At 41.1% G+C, this 20,882-nt stretch overlaps 1 protein-coding gene across 4 annotated transcripts in view; it reads left to right on the forward strand.

Moving 5' to 3' along the window:
• VEPH1 (ventricular zone expressed PH domain containing 1) overlaps window positions 1–20,501 on the forward strand; it is a 1,200,547-nt gene extending 1,180,046 nt beyond the window's left edge. For 2 of the 4 annotated variants that reach the window (XM_069213280.1, XM_069213281.1), the window contains exon 13: window positions 19,773–20,389. In XM_069213280.1, coding sequence (XP_069069381.1) covers window positions 19,773–20,009 — 237 coding nt within the window. In that variant the 3' untranslated portion in view covers window positions 20,010–20,389. Of the gene's footprint in view, window positions 1–19,772 lie in introns of all 4 variants that reach the window. The other 2 variants (XM_069213278.1, XM_069213279.1) reach the window with 2 other exon arrangements.
• Window positions 20,502–20,882: the final 381 nt, after the last annotated feature.

Consider the following 20,882-nt stretch of genomic DNA (forward strand, 5'->3'; position numbering starts at 1 on the left):
GTCCTTTCCCACTGGCCTGGTGCCGTTTGGTGGCCTAGCACCATTGCAGGCACCCTTGCTAAGGTGACTGCATTGTAGGCAGGATTGTTTTTGTGCAGGAAGGGGCACCTTCCAGCATAAAAACAACCTGGGACGCTCTTTCCTCATTCTGCAGCACACATTGAAAGAGGAAATAACGAGGAGAAATTAAGATCTGATACAAGGTCTGGTAAATCTGGGGATGGGTCGAAATCCATGGGTGTCAGTGGAAACACTCACCACAACATCCATGGAACGCCTCCCTTGTGCAGAGTAAAGCAGAGCAGCGATTTGTGCTGCCTTGCCTTACTTCATATCCATGAGCAATTCAAAGCCATGCAAAGTGGCTTTGCGTGGCCTCATAGATATGATTTTAAGGTTTGTGCTGCTGTTGCATCACAAAAAGTGATGCAACAGTGGCACAAGGAGCTCATAAATATGCCCCCAAATCTTCTAATTTTTCAAGCAACACAGAGCAGCAATCACAGTTACTGCACTTCGTTGGGTGAAGGGATAGAGCACAACATGCCTTATGTACTAAGATTTGGTGCAGTATCTCCAATGTCTGGTGCACCATAGGCTGCCTTGAGCCAACGTGCTAATCTTTGCACCAAACTGCAAAGATGTGTGCATGAAGTCTAGTATAGGTTTTATACAGGAAGGATACTCTTCCAGTAAACAATTATATGCTCAGGCATTAAAAAAGAATAATCCAAGTTTAGATGTGTGCTGTACAGTACAGCACGAATGCAAAGATGGAAGTATTTGAAGAAAAGAAAAGTTCACTTACTTGATGGAGGTATACATTTTGGCTGCTTATACCATTATCTAGTTTTATTGTAGATAGGGCTTTGGGTAAAAAAAACATGGGAGTTTGCACGGGAACCCCCATGTACCAGTGAAGGTATGCCCCCTTGGCACAAAGTAGCGCATAATGCATATTTACATTGCTCTAGGGCGTGTTTCCAGTGTCAAACAAGGTTTGCACCGGAAAGTATGCCACAGTTCTACACTTTGTGCCAGTTCACAAACTTGTAATAAAAAAAATCTTCATACTTTTTCTAATTTAGCATGGTTTTATTACAGTGAAAATTATGTATTTAGTCATTGCTACTTTGTAAGAAAATCATCACCAGGGCAAAGCGAAAGGAAAAACTTGGTAAACATTCTGAATAGCAACATTAAGAACTAAGCAAAGCATTGCTAGTGGAAAAAAATTACTGCTCTCCCCTTTGAAGCAGTGCTTATAGTTTAGATAACCCTCATCACTAATGGCAAATATGATATCGTTTTTAATTAGCAATAAAAATGATCACCTCTCCGCTGTTCTACATATGCCAAATCTCTATAGAAAAAACCTGCATAAATTTACCATTCTTCACAGGAAAGCTCTGAAACAGGTAAACTTGGAAATTAAAATTCTACCAATTTTTTTCCAGCTTGCCTGGGTTGAATTTTGGTGAACATTATCTCTCAACGCGTTAAAAATCATCTCGCACTCTATAGAAAAGCTCTGTCAGTAAACTTTGCCAACTTTATGAGTAAAAATGGAAAACGTCACAGGTAAAAATGCGCATCCGCAAATAAGTACAAATGCTGCATTTTGTCTTGATCACTAATAATCAATAGGTACTATTTTTAACTAACGAGAAATAATAAAGTCCATGCTGGTGAAGCGGGCCTCATAATATATACCTTCAGTAACTGTAGGAAGTTGGCTCCGTATAGACTATTTCAAGGTAAGAAATAGTGTGCACAGAGTCCAAGGGTTCCCCTTAGAGGTAAGATAGTGGCAAAATTAGATAATTCTAATGCGCTATTTTGTGGTAGTGTGGTCGAGCAGAAGGCTTATCAGAGGGTACTGTTAAGCATTTGTCGTACACACACAAGCAATAAATGAGGAACACACACTCAAAGACTTACTCAAGGCCAACGGGTTTTTATATAGAAAAATACATTTTCTTAGTTTATTTTAAGAAACACAGGTTCAAGATTTGAAGTAAACACATAAAATGCAAGGTACTTCGCACAGGTAAGTTAGGAACTTTGAATAAAAGGAATATCATATACAGTCTTTGTTAAAATGGCAATAAGCTATTTTAAAAGTGGACACAGTGCAAAAATCAACAGTTTCTGGGGGAGGTAGGTAATGGTAGTTTGTCAGGTAAGTAAAACACTTAAAATCAACAGTTCCTGGGGGAGGAAAGTAATGGTTAGTTTGTCAGGTAAGTAAAACACTTACAAGTCTCAGTTCCTGGGCATAGGCAGCCCACCGTTGAGGGTTCAAGGCAACCCCAAAGTTGCCACACCAGCAGCTCAGGGCCGGTCAGGTGCAGAGTTCAAAAGGTGCCCAAAACACATAGGCGCCTGTGGAGAACAGGGGTGCTCCGGTTCCAGTCTGCCAGCAGGCAAGTACCCGCGTCCTTGGGGGGCAGACCAGGCGGGTTTTGTAGAGCACTGGGGGGGACGCAAGTAGGCACACAAAACACACCCTCAGAGGCACAGGGGCAGCCGGGTGCAGTGTGCAAAGCAGGTGTCGGGTTTGCGATAGGATTTAATGGAGGGACCCTGGGGTCACTCTAGCGGTGCAGGCTGGCAAAGGGGGGGCTTCTCAGGATAGCCACCACCTGGGCTAGGCAGAGGGTCACCTGGGGGTCTCTCCTTCACTGAGGTTCGGTTCCTTCAGGTCCTGGTTCCAGGCATCGGGACCCTTGTTACAGGCAGTCGCGGTCAGGGGGAGCCTCTGGATTCTCTCTGCAGGCGTCGCTGTGGGGGTTAGGGGGTCGTCTCGGGCTACTCACAAGGTCGCAGTCGCTGGGGAGTCCTCCCTGTGGTGTTTGTTCTCTGGATCTGGAGCCGGGGGCGTTGGGTGCAGAGTGGGAACTCTCAAGCTTCTGTCAGGAAACGTGAAGTCTATAAAGCTGTAGAAAAGTTGCAAGTTTATTGCTTGTTGTTGAGCAGAGCCGCTGCTCACGGGAGGTTCTTGGTCCTGGGATTCAGGGCAGTCCCCTGAGGCTTCAGAGGTCGCTGGTCACTGTTGGATGTGTCGCTGGTTGCAGATTTTCGAGTCAGGAGACAGGCCGGTAGGGCTGGGGCCAAAGCAGTTGTCGTCTTCCGTCGTCTCTGCAGGCTTGTAGGTCAGCAGTCCTTCTTCTTTGGTTCAGGTTGCAGGAATCTGATTTCCTGGGTTCTGGGATGCCCCTAAATACTAGATTTAGGGGTGTGTTTAGGTCTGGGAGGGCAGTAGTCAATGGCTACTGTCCTGGAGGGTGGCACACCCTCTTTGTGCCTCCTCCCTGTGGGGAGGGGGGCACATCCCTAATCGTATTGGGGGAATCCTCCAAAACTACGATGGAGGATTTCTAAAGGCAGGGGTCACCTCAGCTCAGGACACCTTAGGGGCTGTCCTGACTGGTGGGTGACTCCTCCTTGTTTTTCTGATTATCTCCTCCAGCCTTGCCGCCAAAAGTGGGGGCAGTGGCCGGAGGGACGGGCATCTCCACTAGCTGGGATGCCCTGGGGCGCTGTAACAAAAGGGGTGAGCCTTTGAGGCTCACCGCCATGTGTTACAGTTCCTGCAGGGGGAGGTGAGAAGCACCTCCACCCAGTACAGGCTTTTGTTTCTGGCCACAGTGTTACAAAGGCACTCTCCCCATGTGGCAAGCAACTTGTGTGGTTTATGGCAGGCTGACAGGAACTGGTCAGCCTATGCTAGAAGTCGGATTGGTATTCAGGGGGCATCTATAAGATGTCCTCTGGGTGAATGTTACAATACATTTCACACTGGCAGCAGTGTGCATTTATTGTGCTGAGAAGTTTGATACCACACTTCCCAGATTTCAGAGTAGCCATTATGGAACTGTGGAGTTTGTGTTTTACAAACTCCCAGACCATGTACTCTTATGGCTACCCTGCACTTACAATGTCTAAGGTTTTGCTTAGACACTGTAGGGGCATAGTGCTCATGCATATATGCCCTCACCTGTGGTATAGTGCACCCTGCCTTAGGGCTGTAAGGCCTCTTAGAGGGGTGACTTACCTATGCCACAGGCAGTGTGAGGTTGGCATGGCCCTTTGAGGGAAGTGCCATGTCGACTTAGTCATTTTCTCCCCACCAGCACACACAAGCTGTGAGGCAGTGTGCATGTGCGGAGTGAGACGTCCCCAGGATGGCATAAGACATGCTGCAGCCCTTAGAGACCTTCCCTGGCATCAGGGCCCTTGGTACCAGGTACAAGGGACTGATCTGAGTGCCAGGGCTGTGCCAATTGTGGAAGCAAAGGTACAGTTTAGGGAAAGAACACTGGTGCTGGGGCCTGGTTAGCAGGGTCTCAGCACACTTTCAATCAAAACTTAGCATCAGCAAAGGCAAAACATTAGGGGGTAACCATGCCAAGGAGGCATTTCCTTTCTGTAACTTTTTATGTATTTAATTCATTTTATAAGGGAGTCAAATAACGCACATTTGAGGAAATCCTATGATAGGAAGAGCATCAGAAGATCAGTCAATAAAGAGGACATTTATCAGATTCTGTACAATGAAATACATCTTTTACTGGGCCAGTTTTAGCACTGGTGTCGCCCAGTGCAGCAATCTTTTTTGCCTCACCCCAACCACCTTATTCATCGATTTACTCACTACAACCCTCCAACAGTGCCTTTCATCTCTACATAAGCCGTCTCTCATATGCACTTCATTAGTTCACTTCATAACAGTGTAGGGTGTCAGAGTACTTTACATCACACACATTTTTTACAAAATGTAGGAATCGCATGTCATTCATACTAGTAGGCAGTGTATTGTAAGAATGTTTGTCATGGAGAGCACAAACTCAGGCCTGAGACATGTTTAAAGTTCTATTTGAGTGGGTGGCACAACCAGAGCTGCAGGTCCACTAGCAGCATTTAATTTACAGGCCCCAGGCACATGCATTGCCACCTTACTAGGGACTTACAAGTAAATTAAATATGACAATTAGTTGTAAGCCACTTTTACTATGTTTTAAGGAGAGAGCACAAGCATTTTGACACTAGTTAGCAGTAGTAAAGTATGCAGAGTCCTAAAAGTCAAACCAGAATGGGTTCAGGAAACAGGAGGGTAAAGCAAAAGGTTTGGGCCTGACTAGGAGAAAGGACCTAGTTCAGCAGTTCCCACCTCCTATAAATAGTTTCCTTGGTCTGGAAATATGAGCTGCACCTGAAGCTTGGAGAGGTACTTGACCTAAGAAATATTACATTTACCAAACAACTCTAAACTAAAAAGACTACTCTCTGCTGATGAATACAACTACCACAAATCACAAGTCTGGGGATGTCCAGTGGCAAACAAGTTTTACTTCTGAGTACTAATAATACAAATAATTACAGGTAACTGCATTAACCATGGTCCGCCAGGAAGCACTGGTGCTGGTAGCTGCTCCCCCATAACTGATGAGTGAACTAAATCACTATACTCCATCTGGCATATAACCAAAGTCTGCTTTACACATTACCGAATGATCCAATAAAAAATATCATTTTTTGAGCAATGAAATGTATGTGGTGCAACATTCAAAATATGATCATTCCTTGGTGCCTTTATCAGGTACACAATAGCAAAAATCTTTCAGTTGAGGCCAATTGCTCAAAGATCATCCTCAGCTCTAATGCTTGAGCTTTGAGACCTTATTCAACAAAGTTAATCAAGACATTTCACTGGTATACTAAGGAAGGCATCATTCAATTTCTGTAGGGGAGTCTTGACTGTTGTTGTTCCCCAGCTTGAGTAAAAAAAATAGGCCTGAGCAAAATGTCCATTATGCCAGCATAATCTTGTTCAATTTCCAGCATTTGGTGTTGTTTGTTATGCCAAATGACCACATTATGCCATTACACTACATTGCACAACTGAGATTGGGTTTTGGTAAAACTCCTATTGTTGGAGCGCCAGAATAAAGTGAACAATGTGAATAATTTGCAGTTTCATACTGCCGTTTCAACCTGTCAAAATAAACTTTTTGCCACGCCAAAACTTTCCTTTTTAATACATATATGTCACTACTAGGTTAGGCCCGACGTAGCCCAGAGGACAGGGTGCAGTGTATTTAAAAAGTTGGACATATACTTTTAAGTTATACGTATCCTGGTAGTGAAAAACTCTTAAATTCGTGTTTCACTACCACAAGGCATACCTCTCCCATAGGATGACATTGAAGTTACTTTGGGCCTGATTTAGCTGTCGTCAGGTTGACTACACCGTCACAAACGTGACACATATTCCGTCCGCCGACTTCTAAGTCAGGCCCTTTATAACATTTAACAAGCTGTAATCTTCAAATGAAAGCACGTAACCAGTTCATGTTTGGGGTCTTTGGAATTGTAATAAAAAAATCCTAACGTATGGTGAAGTTGGATTTTAAATTAGTTTTGTAAATGCCACTTTTAGAAAGTTTGCATTTTTCTGCCTTAGCCATTTGGTGCCTGCAGCCTGTCTCTGGGACACATGACTGGGTGTAGGTAGCAGTTGGACTTTGTGTATTCCTCCCAGCCAGCCACACACAATAGGGAGCTTAAGTGTGCCTAGATGGGCCATCACTGGCAGGATGGGAAGGAGGAGCCAGGCCCAGCCCCACTTACACTTGTAGGCTGCATCCTGCCACCACACAAAGGGCTGCATAGCCCGTGTACTTAGTCTGGAGCCAGGGCCAGGAAGACAAGGCATCTGTGCACTTCAAATGCCTGCCTCCAAGTCCGTTTTCCAACATCAGCAGCACAACTGGGTATAAATACTGGAACTCGGACACAAACTCTTTAGTCGCATCTGGGCCTGTGGATACTGTGCTAGGAAGGACTGCTGTGCTGCTGAAGGGACTGCCTCTCTGCTGGACCACAGTTCTGATGGACGGCTACCCTGCTGTGCTGATCTACTGCCTGCTGCCCTCTTGCCTGGGTGAGAAGGACTGGACCTGCATCTGTTGAACCCAGAACAACCGGAGTGACTCCAAGGGCTAGTTGGCTGGTTTCCTGACTCGAACCTCAGGGTCAGAAGGCTCCAACAACCTCAAACCCAGCACCTAGACTTTGCCATCTCTGTGTCTACATTGCCAAGCAGTGACACCCCAGTCCTGGACTCTTGGAAGTGGGCCTAACATGCTCTGGAGGCCTCTGTGAATCTTGCATCTCCTCTACTGTGTGGCGCAACCATGAGCAGAATAGATGCATCACCGCTGCTGCATGGATTGAACCAGGCACAAAGACCTTCTTCGCCTCTGCAGCCTCTTCGGAACTGCTGCTGTGCAGCGCATCCTTGGTGCAGGCTCTCACATCCCTTGTTGACGGCAGCCTTAACAACGATGCCGGACTCTGCATGACAACCTAGCAGCTCCTCGGAACCGACACATTGCCTTGACTGCGCAATGTTTCCTCAACACCAGACCACATCACAAGCACTCATCCACGGGATCCTCGATGATGATGCAGGACCTCACACCATAACCATGTTTCATTTTGGAGATGGTACATTGCTTTGGCTGTGCAACGCATGTTTGACATGGATCCTGGAAACTCTCAGCAAACCAGGATTTTAGGTACTTTGTTCAGCAGACCATACTAGCTCCCTGTAGCCAGCCCAAGCTCCTTCGTGGTTGGCTTGAACTTGTGACTTTGTCCCGGTCTCGTGCAACCAGATGTCCACAGTTGGCGCTTTGTGCTTTTGGTGCTATTTTCACAAAAAATCCTTAAAAGTTCATATTTCTGCTTCCATTGATTGGATTTTTGTTGTTTTGGTCTTGTTTTATTTATTAAATACAGTTTTATTTTTCTAATTTGGTGTGGAATCCTTTTTGTCTGGTGTTTTTACTTTATCACTGTTTCATGTTTTGCACAAAATCCTTAACATATTGCCTGTAAGTTAAGCCTGACTGCTCTGTGCCTAGCTAACAAAGGGTTGAACACAAGTTAATTTAGGGTTGGCTTGTATCTCACCCTGACAAGAACTGTAGCTGCTGCTAGACCAGGGGTTACGCTCGGTGGACTACCAACCCAATTTCTTGCAGTAACACACTACTAGCATATCAGCATTAGTGCTTCTGGGTACATTGTGGTTAATATAGTCACTGTACTTAGTAGTACTCACAACTAAAACATGTTTCCAACAAGTTTTAGCACTGCCAGTGCTTGAATCCCCGGACACACGTGATTCTTGGTAGTTTTCCATCCTAAACATAAAGCAGTTCTGTATGTTTAGGGGGATTGCTATGTTGTTTATGGTTTCTCAGGTCAAGAAACCTCTTCAAGCTCCAAGTGTAGGATGCAGCTCATTACCCCCACATATCCAAAAGAAGCCAATCTGTTAAACCTAGAGTATCTCTGTTAACTGCTCTATATCAACAAGAATTGGTTTGTTCAGTTAATAGCAACATCACAAAGTATTAACTTAGTGAACCAAATCATTTTGAATCTCATACCCTCCTATTTACTGTGAAAGCAATCTAATCATTAGGGATTCAGTTACACTCAACATTTCTTAAACATCAGACAGGTTAATATATATTTTTTTATTGTTTAGTTCGTAAAACAACGTTAGTGCTAGGGCCCTCGTCATGAGGCCACTGCAGCTTGCACCACCCTTTGCCCCTGCCAAAGTTGCCAATAACAGTACCAACACAACTATTAACCATCACACTACTGCAAGTGTGACAATTCAAACAATTCCAGTTCCCCAAGGCTATAAAAGTGGCTTGGTTTGCAGGTATTAGTAACTTTAGTGTATTTTAAATTAATAAGCAATGGATGTTGTGCTTATCTCTAATTTAGACAAGCAGTGCCACTATGTGGCAGACTGTCATAAGTGCTGCTGTTGACAATTAAGTGCGGGATGCCAAGCACTGGAAACCACTGGCTTAAATAAGGCATTGAAGTGATTGATTTTCAGTAAGAACCCCCAGCAGTGTAAAAAGTTAAGCCCTGATTATTAAAAGTTCTGATGAGAATTTCAGAGATTTGCCCTAGTAAATCTCCCTGGACCTAAGGGTGAATTGATCCTTTTTAAATTAATTTTCTACATGTAATATACAGGTACAGGTAAGTCATTCTTCTGTATATTGAGCAGCACCACCTATATTTCTTGAAAGAAACCGACTCCACGTTCCTGGATAAGCCAATACAATCTTCACTCACTGTCGATTGTTTGGCTGAGTTATAAGGCAACACTAAAAGTGTTTTGAATACCACAGTATACTAAGAAATTAAGAACTTCAACGTCCTCATTAATTTAAAGATAAAAGGCAAAAACGTAAAAATCAAGCGAAAAACATCCTATTAAATGGGGGCAAACTGTTTAAAAAAGCATTTTGTTCAAATTTAATGGGAATCGAAAACATTGAAAAATAGCAAAATAAAAGTATTCTTAGCATCTTTGATATAGTTGATCAGGACTTGTACATCTCGCCTAGCCAACCTACACAATTCGATAAAGGGTGGGTGGTATCCTGTTACAGTATTGCGGTTCCCCTATAGAAACAATTATTGAGAAAATTATAGATAGGGGTATCACCATTGAAGGTCCATCCAATTTCATTTCTACAAGACAAGGTACTTTGAACACTAGGCCTAAGTTAAAACCAAAATGCGACAGCCAAAATATTTTACAGAATCAAAGTCAGATTTCTAGATGACTTGGAGTTCACCTGGAGTTAAACTTCTGCAAGTCAAAAACTATTATATTTGAAGTAAATTCGACAAATTGTTCAGTTCAGATGAAACACCCACCATTGCGTAGTTACAAGGAAATAATATTTTCTGTACCATTGTAAAGTTAGGGTGTTTAATTATTAATTTTACATATGGAAGTCCAATGAGGCAGGGTGTCAGCTGGCATTTTGACATCTTAGATTGCATAGATTTCTGATCCATGAACATTAAAAAAAGACTTTTTCAGCCATCCTCACTCCATAGGTGAATCTCAACAATAAGCTTATACTTCACTACTAATCATATAATAGGTGTAAATATTACTGCCCCAGGGTTTGTGAAATGCCTAACTTGATGTCATGCCTGCCTTAATAGAGACTGCATCAAAATTAAGAACATGTGGATTTATGCAGTGTATACAGCTGATGAAAGCTTTCCAGCAGCTTTCGGTTCCCAGCATCTGTGATGCCCTGGGGGTTCGAAAACACAAGAGGCCCGTTACTATAGCAGATGCATTTCTTACACAAATGACCCAAATTATGACATCAGACACACAGAAGGCTATAATGATGTCTATGTGTTGTACCCGTTCTGGAGTGACTCTCGTGCAGAGCATCTGTGCTATTCTGCAGTATTCAAGTGCACCTCTCCATTGGGGAAAAAACATTCTTCTTCTTTTCATTTAAATACTTAGAATGAAACTCTTACGGTCTGTCCTCACATTTGGGCTCCCAAACAGCAAAGGGTGGAGGCATGATATCATCTTCAGACAGATGTGGCATAGAATATAATGAATATTCCCCACTAAATAGAGGACTGCACCTTGTGGGCTGCTAGTGAAAATCTGACCTTCAGCTTTTTAAGTCAGTCCCAAGGTATTGTGAACCCTTAGAAGCCAAAGGAAGGTGTTATTGTTGTATTTGAAATATAATAGTTAATATCATTTAGTTCCTTTTTCTTCAGCTTTGTTTTCAGATCTGAATAGTGTTGAGATCATGTGGCTCCAAACCTATTCAGCCATCCCCATTAGTGTGAAATACACAATTTCCTGTTCTAGTACAGCAATTGTAATGTAATACACACATTACACCACACTGTGTGATTCAAGGTTATTCCCGTTGATGACTTCGAATTTCTTGTTTCGAATTAAAGACATTTCACCAGTTGTCGACACAAATATTATTGTGCTGTTGACATTTGAAAACTTTGTTCAGTTCAAGTGCCCAGGAAATTAAGCTGGGTCACTTGAATTCGGAAATTAAGCTGTTTAAAAAAAAAAGTGTGCTGTGAGTTTGTTCTAAAATAAATCTTTGTCAGACTTCTGAGACAAGAAATTGTTTTTGGGACACTCACGATGGAAATCAAGTCAAGATGTTGGCTGAAACTGGTATATTAATCTAACTACTGAAATATTCATTACGTTTAATTAATTTTGTTTTCCCGCAAAGTATAATATAATCAATTATTCAAAGCAGTGAAAATATCAGCAAATGGTTTTCATACGCCTCCATTAAAGCTTAATGAGTCACAACTTTCACTTGTACCGTAAAGCCAGGAGTATAAGAAGAGCGAGTTACACCTACATATAGCAAAAATTTTGTAAATCAGCCCCCCAAATTGTTGAATATGTGACAGTGTAGGAATGTACATACTGTTCTCTGATTATGGTTATTGTATTTGTGAAATATGTTGGGGTACACGTGGAGCATTTCTTCTTATAATGCTATGTGTCAACCACTCTTTTCTCTGATGCAAACTGTGGAGCAGGACTCAATAAAACTTACACGCAGTGCATGGCCTGAAGCAGTCCAAAGATGTTCAGAAGCTTTTTGTGAAATGTGCTTGAGAGGCACGTTAATTATGTCTACAAGGACACTGAACTATCAAGTAGCAGGAACTAAACTGCCACCATGATTTTTACCATATAATTGAGAGCGCTAAAATCCCTCATTGAAGGTTTGAGGAACTTCTACAGCTCAATAAAATGTTGAAAAAAATGGATATTTACCGAACAATTCTCAAATAAACTGGATAGAAAATCAGTGGTATGGCAGGCAGTACTGAAGGGACATAAATAAAGTATTCGAACACGTTCATGGTGTGCCAAGCAAGAGTGCCTTTCAGGAAACCTTGGGAGTTGCCCTCAAGAAAGCAAAACTAAGGCATGAGTAAGACGAGTCTTCTGTGCCTGAATGCCCCTGACGTGACCAGTGGCCAGCCACTCCGTGCCTTAGACTGCAGACTCTGGAACTCTGACATACTCTAATGAACTCTTGTTGGCATCTGTCTGTCCATACTATGTACTTAAAGGAAACTTATAGGCCGACTATGTCCTTCCTAAATATAATCTCTAGACTCCTGTCCTTCTGAAAGTTAAGTCATGTTTTGCCAATTAAAAGTTGAAGTGAAATGTACGATCTGCAGTTGAATACTATGCATTATTTAACACACTAAACTTCAATAACAATTTCAAAGTGTTATCTTTAACTGAAACATTGCTTTCCAATGACTGCAATTTAATTTTAGAAGATCTGATCCCCATCAATTTCAACATAGCATGGTGCAATCGTTCAAATGAAAGACACTGCAACACTTCTTTTAAGTATAGAATCGAACAAGAACCCCGCCTACAATAGGTTGTATTTTAATATATGCTCCTCATTAAAGTTTCTTTGGATTATTTTACTTGCCTTGACAAATTAATTATGCATATTTAGTTATTTATAGTGATTATAACATCAGGAGATATTACCATTTGGGCAGAAAGTAAGACAGTACTATTTGGTTTTATACAACTAGTCTGTGGGATACACAAAAATGTATTTTTTAGCTCCTCTCAATTGCAGAGTTCTTAAAGACAGCTGGACTACCCTGGACTGACCACAACAAGATCTTTTTCTAAAACTGTAAATAGGTTTGAACGCACCAAAGACCTACAACCTACTTTGTCCTCCATTACAATTTGTAATTGGAAAGCAGCCACTCCCAAAGTGTTTAATGAGAAATTTGAGAAGCTGATTGGACAATTTAACATTATTGATGCTCCTATAAATATCATTAGCGAAGTAGCCAAGCTTAACTCTCTCCTCGTGTTAACTCTAAACTAGATTGCCCCATTAGAGACAAAGAAAAAAAACCAAGAATAATACCTGTCTTTGGTTCTCATCAACTCTTAAAATTGAAAAGACAATATTGAAAAACTTCAAAACAGCTTGGTGCAAAACGAACAATGCTTCAGATAAATATGACTTCACTAGATGGATGTAATGATATAATCAATTTGTGAGACAAACTGGACAAACTATTACTCACAAAAGATAGTTCCAGCAAATAACTCTGCAAGAACTATTCAGAAAAATGGAGTCCCTGAGTAATTCTACTGCTCTAGCAGAGACAGTCCCCTTCCCAGGATTTAGTGAACTTCTTATCCACATTTTGTTTCATGATAAGAGGAGGAAAATAAGAGAACACGGACCCTTGATTTTCAACCCACACAAGTGTAGTATAAATACCAATCATCACCTACCTTCCTTGGACTTTTATTTAAAACCTTTTCATCTGTGTCGCTCAATGAATGCGAGAAAATCATAGCGTCCAGTACACGCTCTGCATTCTCCTCTTGATGTTTGCCCAGGAGGTGGAAACGTCCCTCAATATTACTAATTAGCAACTGTGTATCCTATATTGAAAAGAATGCTCCTAATCCCGATGTCACAGCCAATTACTGCCTCACATCTTTGCTTCCTAATTTTGGAAAACTTTAAAAAAGTTGTCACAACCCAAACATTTATTAAAATAGGAACCTGTTAGATAATACTCAGGTGTACATTATGATGCGGGCAACATAAGTGAACCATTTATGACCTTGAGAATAGATGACTTTTGGAACAGCAGCAGATCACGAGTAGTAATACTCCTGAATATACCCACTGCCTTGACATTATTGTTCATGATATCTTACTTTGATGGCTCGAATGCTTGGCCATAGACGGTACAGTTTTTTTTATTGGATACAGTCTTTCATCACTAATAGAACACAAAAAATACTATTTAATACAATTAGTCCCATTTTCCCTTTCATCAACACTGCTCCACTGGAGAATTCCTCAAGAGTCAACTCTGTCCCTACTACTGTTCAACCTTTATCTGAAACTTTTGACCTCAATGCTGCTCCAGTTCATTTCTACGTCAATAACTCAGTACTGATTATAAACCTTAAGAACAAGGCAGGAAATCCAATCACTCGTTTAACTCCAACTTAGAAGCCATCAGTACTTGGTTCACTCACAATTTCTGTAAATTATGTCCATTCAAATATGTATTTCTACAAATACACAATAAAATCAGTCACAGAGACTAGACACTATGACCCCCCTCAATGAGCAAATGCCCCAACCCTGTTTCTACAATCAGAAACCAAGGCACACTCCTGCAGACATGACAAAAGACCCGAATCAGACAGGAGACTCCTACATTTTTAAGACAAAAATGACTATGTTAGGTATCACCCTTCTAAAATTGCTTCTGCTTCAATAGAAGCCAGTGGGGAAAATACATTTCCCCGATTTTTGTTTTACATTTCCTCCGTCCCAGTTTGAAAATGTTGGCAAGTATGGTTCTGGGCATCAAACATAGGCTAGGAAATAAAAAAATGCTTTTACAAAATCATGTCTTTAACACTTACAAGTTTTCCATAAAACATTTTTACCATTGACGCCTAGATTTATTCTTTCTCATATACATATTTCCAGTCACAGATTAGGCACAAAAACTCTTCATACGTCGACCGTCCGAAGAAAAGCATGCACTGCCTTCAAGCAATTCCAAACACCTCAATCATCTGCATGTTTAACCTGAAAATAAGTCAACATTGAAATCAGGTACCCCTTCCGAACGAGGTGACAGAGGCTTTCATGCTCAAAGTACTCAAATGTGGGACAAATTCCCTTGAGAATTTGAATGCATCCCACTCTGCTTAAATTCAAGAAATCACTGTAAATGTCACTACTCTCCAGCTAATTAAATAGCCCAGCCAGGTTACCTTGCTGATCAAATATCCTATTCTACAGCACTGAGATTCCTTTGGAGCTCCTGTTTGTCCTTTATTAATAGCCAGTATATTATTGTGTATTGTATTGAGTTCATCCTTTGGTAGGTGAGGCACAAAGCAGGCAAGCTTAACTTAGGAGAAATATAGAAAGCATATATCAGTATCAAACCAGTTAAAAAATCCCACTCCAATTTATAAAACTAGAGTAATTGTAGTGAACAGATAGATACTAAATACAAATTAGATGTGGGGAACCAAAGATATGATTTTTCAACATTTTCGATGTTTCTAGTGCCAAAAGGCAAAAACCGCCAAATATGGGTGTCTGGTAGTGATAGACCAGGTCAAAGTCAAACGTTAAGGTCAACTGCAATGGAGCACAGGTCGGATACGGGACCAGATTTTTCCCAGTGCAAAGATTACCTTCTGAAATAGTCATTTTTCTGGAGAAAATTCCCTGTGGATGAGGTCATTGGCGAGTTGAGATGTAGACAATCTCAAGAGAGGCTCGGGGGGAAAGAGTACACTCTAACACCAGCCAAGAGTCCAGCACAACCCTTCTTGGTCAAACCCCAAATAAATTATGTCAAAGTGGTTAGGGTTGTCCTTGGGAACTTTTTCCCTACTTTATGTTAGAAGTCTCTCAGAAGCCACCAGCAAGGTCCTGGGAAAATCCAGTTAGAACTGTTCAGTTGGGCTCAGCAGAGTTTTGGGCTTCTTGCAGCTTCTGTGTTCCTGGAGCTGAACAGGAGGCTAGCCAACTAGCAACTGGACCCCACTCTTCCATTCTGAGCACAAAAGGAGAGAGTTTTAACAACAGACGCAGTCCTTATTCTCTCTTCCACATGTCCAGAGATGTTCTGAATAAGGTAGCCAGGGGTGCCACTTTTATAACTGGCACTACCTTGTGGGTGGGGGTGTCTCACATAATAAAAGGTCAAAAGTTCCCAGGAGAAACCCTGCCCTCTTTTACATAATATTTTGAGTGTTTGACACTAAAGAAATCCCACAGTGCCCTACTCTACCAAAATCCATCATGGCAGAAGCGTTCTTCCCTTGGTCAGAGCTCTGAGCACACTTATGAATTGTGTCTAGGGAAATGAGGAACTCCCCCTGCACCACCAATTCTGGGACAGGTTTCCCCCCACATCCCTAGCTGTGATTTGTGACACTCGGACTACTTGGACAATAGCAGAGGAAGGCCTAGTTGTGAGTTACATTTCCCTGTGACAAGGAATCTCCCTTTGAAGCTTGTAAAGTTGGTTGACACACCCTATGTAACCCTGTCAGAAGCATGTTACACCTCTTGCCATTCAGGCCCTTTTGTTCCCTTTCCTGAGAGCAATTCACACCTCCCAGCCGGCTGCCAGGTGATTGTTGGGGATTATCTATGAAAAGCCTAGTAGATGCCTTAGGCAGATAAAAGGCAACTTTCTAAAAAATGCATTTTCAAGATAATCATTTAAAATCGACTTTATCATCATATTGAATATTACATTCCTATTAATTTGAGTCCCTGAATGAAGGTTCAAGCTATTCCCAAATTTAAGTTGTGCGTTATAAGGTATTATGATGTGACCCAATGCTTATCTATGGGAGAGCCAACCTTGCTGGAGTAAAAACCTACTTTGGAAAGTTTCACTGCCAAGACATGTCAAACTTAAGTCCACATATTCTACTTTTCATATACCATGCACCCTGCCTTATGGGCATTTAGGGCCTACTTTAGGGGTGACTTATATGTATGTATTCAAACACAAGGTTTACGTTGGGAAAGGTTTATTTTACCAGGTCAAATTTACAGTTTTAAAACCACACAATCAAGCAGCAAAGGTAAGCCTGAAGATATGCTTTGTATTGCCACTCTAGTGGTGGCCCAATAGGTGCTTCAATTCACTAGTGAAATTAAACTTACCGGCCTTGGGTACACCAAGTACCATATACTAGGGACTTATAAATATTAAAGTTCGTTGAATATGCTAATCATGGATTACCCAATTCTACATATTTTTAGGTGACAGAAGACATACCATAGACGCTGTACAGCAGCATCCCAGGGTTTAGAGTACACACATCAGCGATAATATCCAACCAAAAGTAGGGTATGACCATAATAACGGGCATTTTCATTGTTGTATCCTTAATAAAAATACAACTAATGTTATTACTACAACTACTACTACTAATAATAATGCATAATTAGGACAAAAAAGCATTTTCTTCTATTTTCAAAAAATGTTATTAAACATTAATAGAAATAATCTGCATAATTAATTTACCTTGGCCTCTTATTCTTTTTTAAACATGTGTTTATCCTCTTCTTTCACCTGTCATCAACTTTACTTCGCCATCCTGCTGTTTCCAACACAGAGCTATTCCTTTGGTTAGAAGTTAGGTCAGCATACATACAGCTCGTGTCACAGAGACCTGACAGGCTCTACAGCAGACACAGCCACGGTCTTACACAAATCTTACAAGCTCAGCCATAAGCAGCATTTAAATATAGCAGCAATGACTGCCTAACCAAGTTTTCAATATAGATCCTGAATGATGACATGAATATCATAACACAGATTAAATGCTAAAGATGACCATGATGGCCATGATAATAATGTTGGAACATTGTTATAAAGTGTTCCAGCTCAACATGAATTATCGGCCATTTTAGAAATGCTGTTGATATCTTGTACCCGTTTTCCTTCTAATAAGATATTTCGTTTTTTACGTCTGCTCCATATGTATTTATGAATTACTTTTTTTTTCCCAAAGGGCCACTTTGATAGCTGTGTGTATACATACATTCATTCATTTGTTAGTGTTCATCAAGTTACTATACCATGACTACTAAGCTGTATTAATCCATAAAACATTGACAGGATGGTAGGGGTGGTAGGGGATGGGGTTGTTTAGAGCTTGAATCGATCAATCGATCAATAATTATATTGTCACATTTCGCAGTCTTGGCATGAAATATAGGCAGCGACATCTAATCACGTTTGATTTCTCCATCACAGCCTCAATAGCCGTCATAAAATTATTTTGTCCCTGGGGCATAGATTAAAATTCCCACCTATTCTTAGCACAATATTGACTTCTTGGACAGAGGCATGACCACCGACAGCAACACTCAATTACAGGCCAGATGGGTTTCTTCCTATTTCATTCATTGTAGATGGTATTATGCAACAGCTGTAGCTCTTCATACAACACTTTCTGAGTGCAGATTCCATTCATTCTGACCAGAATGTCCTTAAGGTCTGGATGGTCTATGTGATATTTGGCAGCCAAGTTGCTGTACAAGACTTCCTGACATAAGATGGGGTTTCTAGCCATGTAAATGTCTTGGTACTCCTACCCTTTAACTTTTGTCTTCAAATGTAAGGGACTCACATTGGGTCGCAATGTGGGCCCACTAACCAATATCACGCTCCTCCCTTGATCCCAGCATTCTGAGGTACTCTTCAGTCTTAACGTTGTAATCTTCTTCAGACATAATACATCGCGGCCCGATGTTGGGGGTGGATGGCTGCTTGTCCAGTTTGGGCTAATTTAAAGTTTGTCTGACGGGTAGCCATCACAAATGTGACAGATACTCCCTCTTCCTTATTACAAGTGCTTTAAGATGTAATGGACTTGCAGTAATATGTACAGGATTGCCATCACATTTGTGGTGCAGTACCCATCCACCAAACTTTAAATCTGGTCCTTTATTCTTTTCTCTGAACTCTGATTTAGTCCGCATTGTTTTTTCAGTATGTCTTTCCTTGACATCTTGTTGTTAAAACCTTTTATGGAGGGCAAAATATTAGCAGGTAGATTTCTTTTTTGTTGCAACATGTGCTCAATGTTCCAATTTGTTCATATAAAGCATCTATGTCTCAGATGAGATGTGCCTTCCCTCTGCTTCTTCTTCCAAGTGGTTGACACACCGTTCCCTCTCCGATGTAATGTATGTACTAATATCACCATCATTTGTTGGCAGAATTTGCTCACTTTCTACCAAATGAAGGTCTATGTAATGCCATAGTCAGGTTCCAGCTTAATCCCATGCATGTCCTCGGTTGAAGTATGAATGTGGAGGTTCAATTGACCCTTAAGCAGTTTTCTCCTGGTGTTTGTTCGGTGGTTCTGATTGCAGTTAACAGTTTTATTAAAGGGGGATTTCTTGAAGAGCTTCATCAGTGTCTATTGTACCAGCACTTTCAATTTTGTTTGAGGACTTTTGCACTGCATGTTGCCTTCCCTTCTAGATTTCACAGGTGCATTCCCCTTTCATGTGTCCAGCATAGGCAAAGCATAGGCAAAGTACACCTTTGAAGTCTTAAGGATGTGACATCTTCTTCTATCAGTTTTACTAATTACAGATGTATTTGCAACACATAATATAGTATTGCGTCTAATTTAACAGGGGCTATTGACTTCTGATGTCCTCCAATGGCGCTATTCATGCATTGAATTTTCTTCTGTTCTTTACTACTTATTTAAATAAATCATGCACAGTGACACAGAACTGTTAATTTCCGGATCTGAAACAATTTATCAAACTGAAGTGTGTATTGATATGTTTCACACGTCTTCTCTTCTTGCTTTTAAATGTTAGTTGTGATCCATGAAGAATGTTTTTCATTGGTGAGGAGGAAGTAAAACAATATTTAGATCTGTTCCTGCTATTGAAATTGTCTCCTAATGTAAGTTTCCTTACAAATTTCAGAAAGCTGGCAAAACATTTAATTTAATTTTGAATTGTATAAACGTGAACGTGTTCCCTGAAAAGCTAACAAGAATCTAAATAGAAGAGAAAACGCTTAATCCATACTGTGTGTGCCTTATCCTGGAGTTTCTTGAGCAGTACTAGAAATGTAATATTACTTCATAGGTCTCTCTTCCCTGTTTTAGGTGGCTACTGTAGTTTGATCACTAGGAAAAAGCCAGTGAGATTTGTTTTCATATATACCTTAAAGTAGCTGGTACTTCCTTTCACTTAGTCATAGTTAATATTTTGACTCTCAAATGTGCTTTTGTGCTCTACCCTCAGAATGGTGATCCTGATGACTCTCCTATTGAACTGAGCAAGGTACAGAGTGTGAAAGTGCTGGTCAAGAAGCGGAGGGATCATAGTCTTCCACGAGCCTTTGAGATCTTCACTGACAGGAAGTCCTACATCTTCAAGGCAAAAGATGAGAAGAATGCCGAAGAGTGGTTGCAGTGTATCAACGTAGCTGTGGCACAAGCGAAGGATCGAGAAAACAGAGAGTCTACAACTTATTTGTAGCATCCTGAGTTGAACTGTAGAGTAACATTGCAGTCCCCTACATCTAGAGAAGCATCCTCCATAAACCACAGAAAAACGGCTAAGAGTGAACGATTCAATTCCATCAATGATTAAACACTAATATTGTTCTGAAACAGGACCATTTTAAATTGAGGAGAGGATTACGTTCTTGACTGTATTGATCAAACGTATTTTGCACTAAAGTTGTTGTTCTAGAGATGACACTTCTGGGCAAAGGATATCAAAAGCAAATTTGACCCTTCAGCTGTGAAAGTAAATGTTTAGCAACTAGTGCTTAACAATTTGTAGTATTTAGAGTAGTTTACCGTCTAATCTGATTTGGTGAAAACATAATAAAAAATTCGTTTTGATTCCTTCTTAAATGGGCTTGATAAACATTTTTTGGGTATCTTCATTCTAGCTCCTTAAGCGTTCTGCTGTATTCATTAAAAATATGGACTACAGAAACTGTGTTGCAGGGCCAAGAATCACACTTGCGTCTCTTTTATTTCGAGTACAGTCCTCAAATGTCATTCATTGAATTGTTATCCAGCACATACGCTTTCCCCACACTTTTCTTGCCCTGCTAGTCAGTTTGTTGCTTGAAGTCTGCCTTCCTCACTCTTCTGTATACCCCTATCGCAATTGGTTAGAAGGGAGTCATTGTTCTGAAAATTTTTCCCATCCCACTTCAGACTTGAAGCAGACTTTGATGTTTCAAAGAACATTTAGTACACACCTCCTTTGCCCTGCCAAAAGTTTTGATTGAGGGGATATTCCATCTACACTGCCCAAACACGGGGCGCAGTCTCTATTACACTGTGCTCTTCTAGCCTGTCTCTTGAGGCCAGCCGCTGCCACCCTTATGCTGTA

This window comes from Pleurodeles waltl, chromosome 11, assembly GCF_031143425.1.
Source record: "Pleurodeles waltl isolate 20211129_DDA chromosome 11, aPleWal1.hap1.20221129, whole genome shotgun sequence".
Classification (NCBI taxonomy): domain Eukaryota; kingdom Metazoa; phylum Chordata; class Amphibia; order Caudata; family Salamandridae; genus Pleurodeles; species Pleurodeles waltl.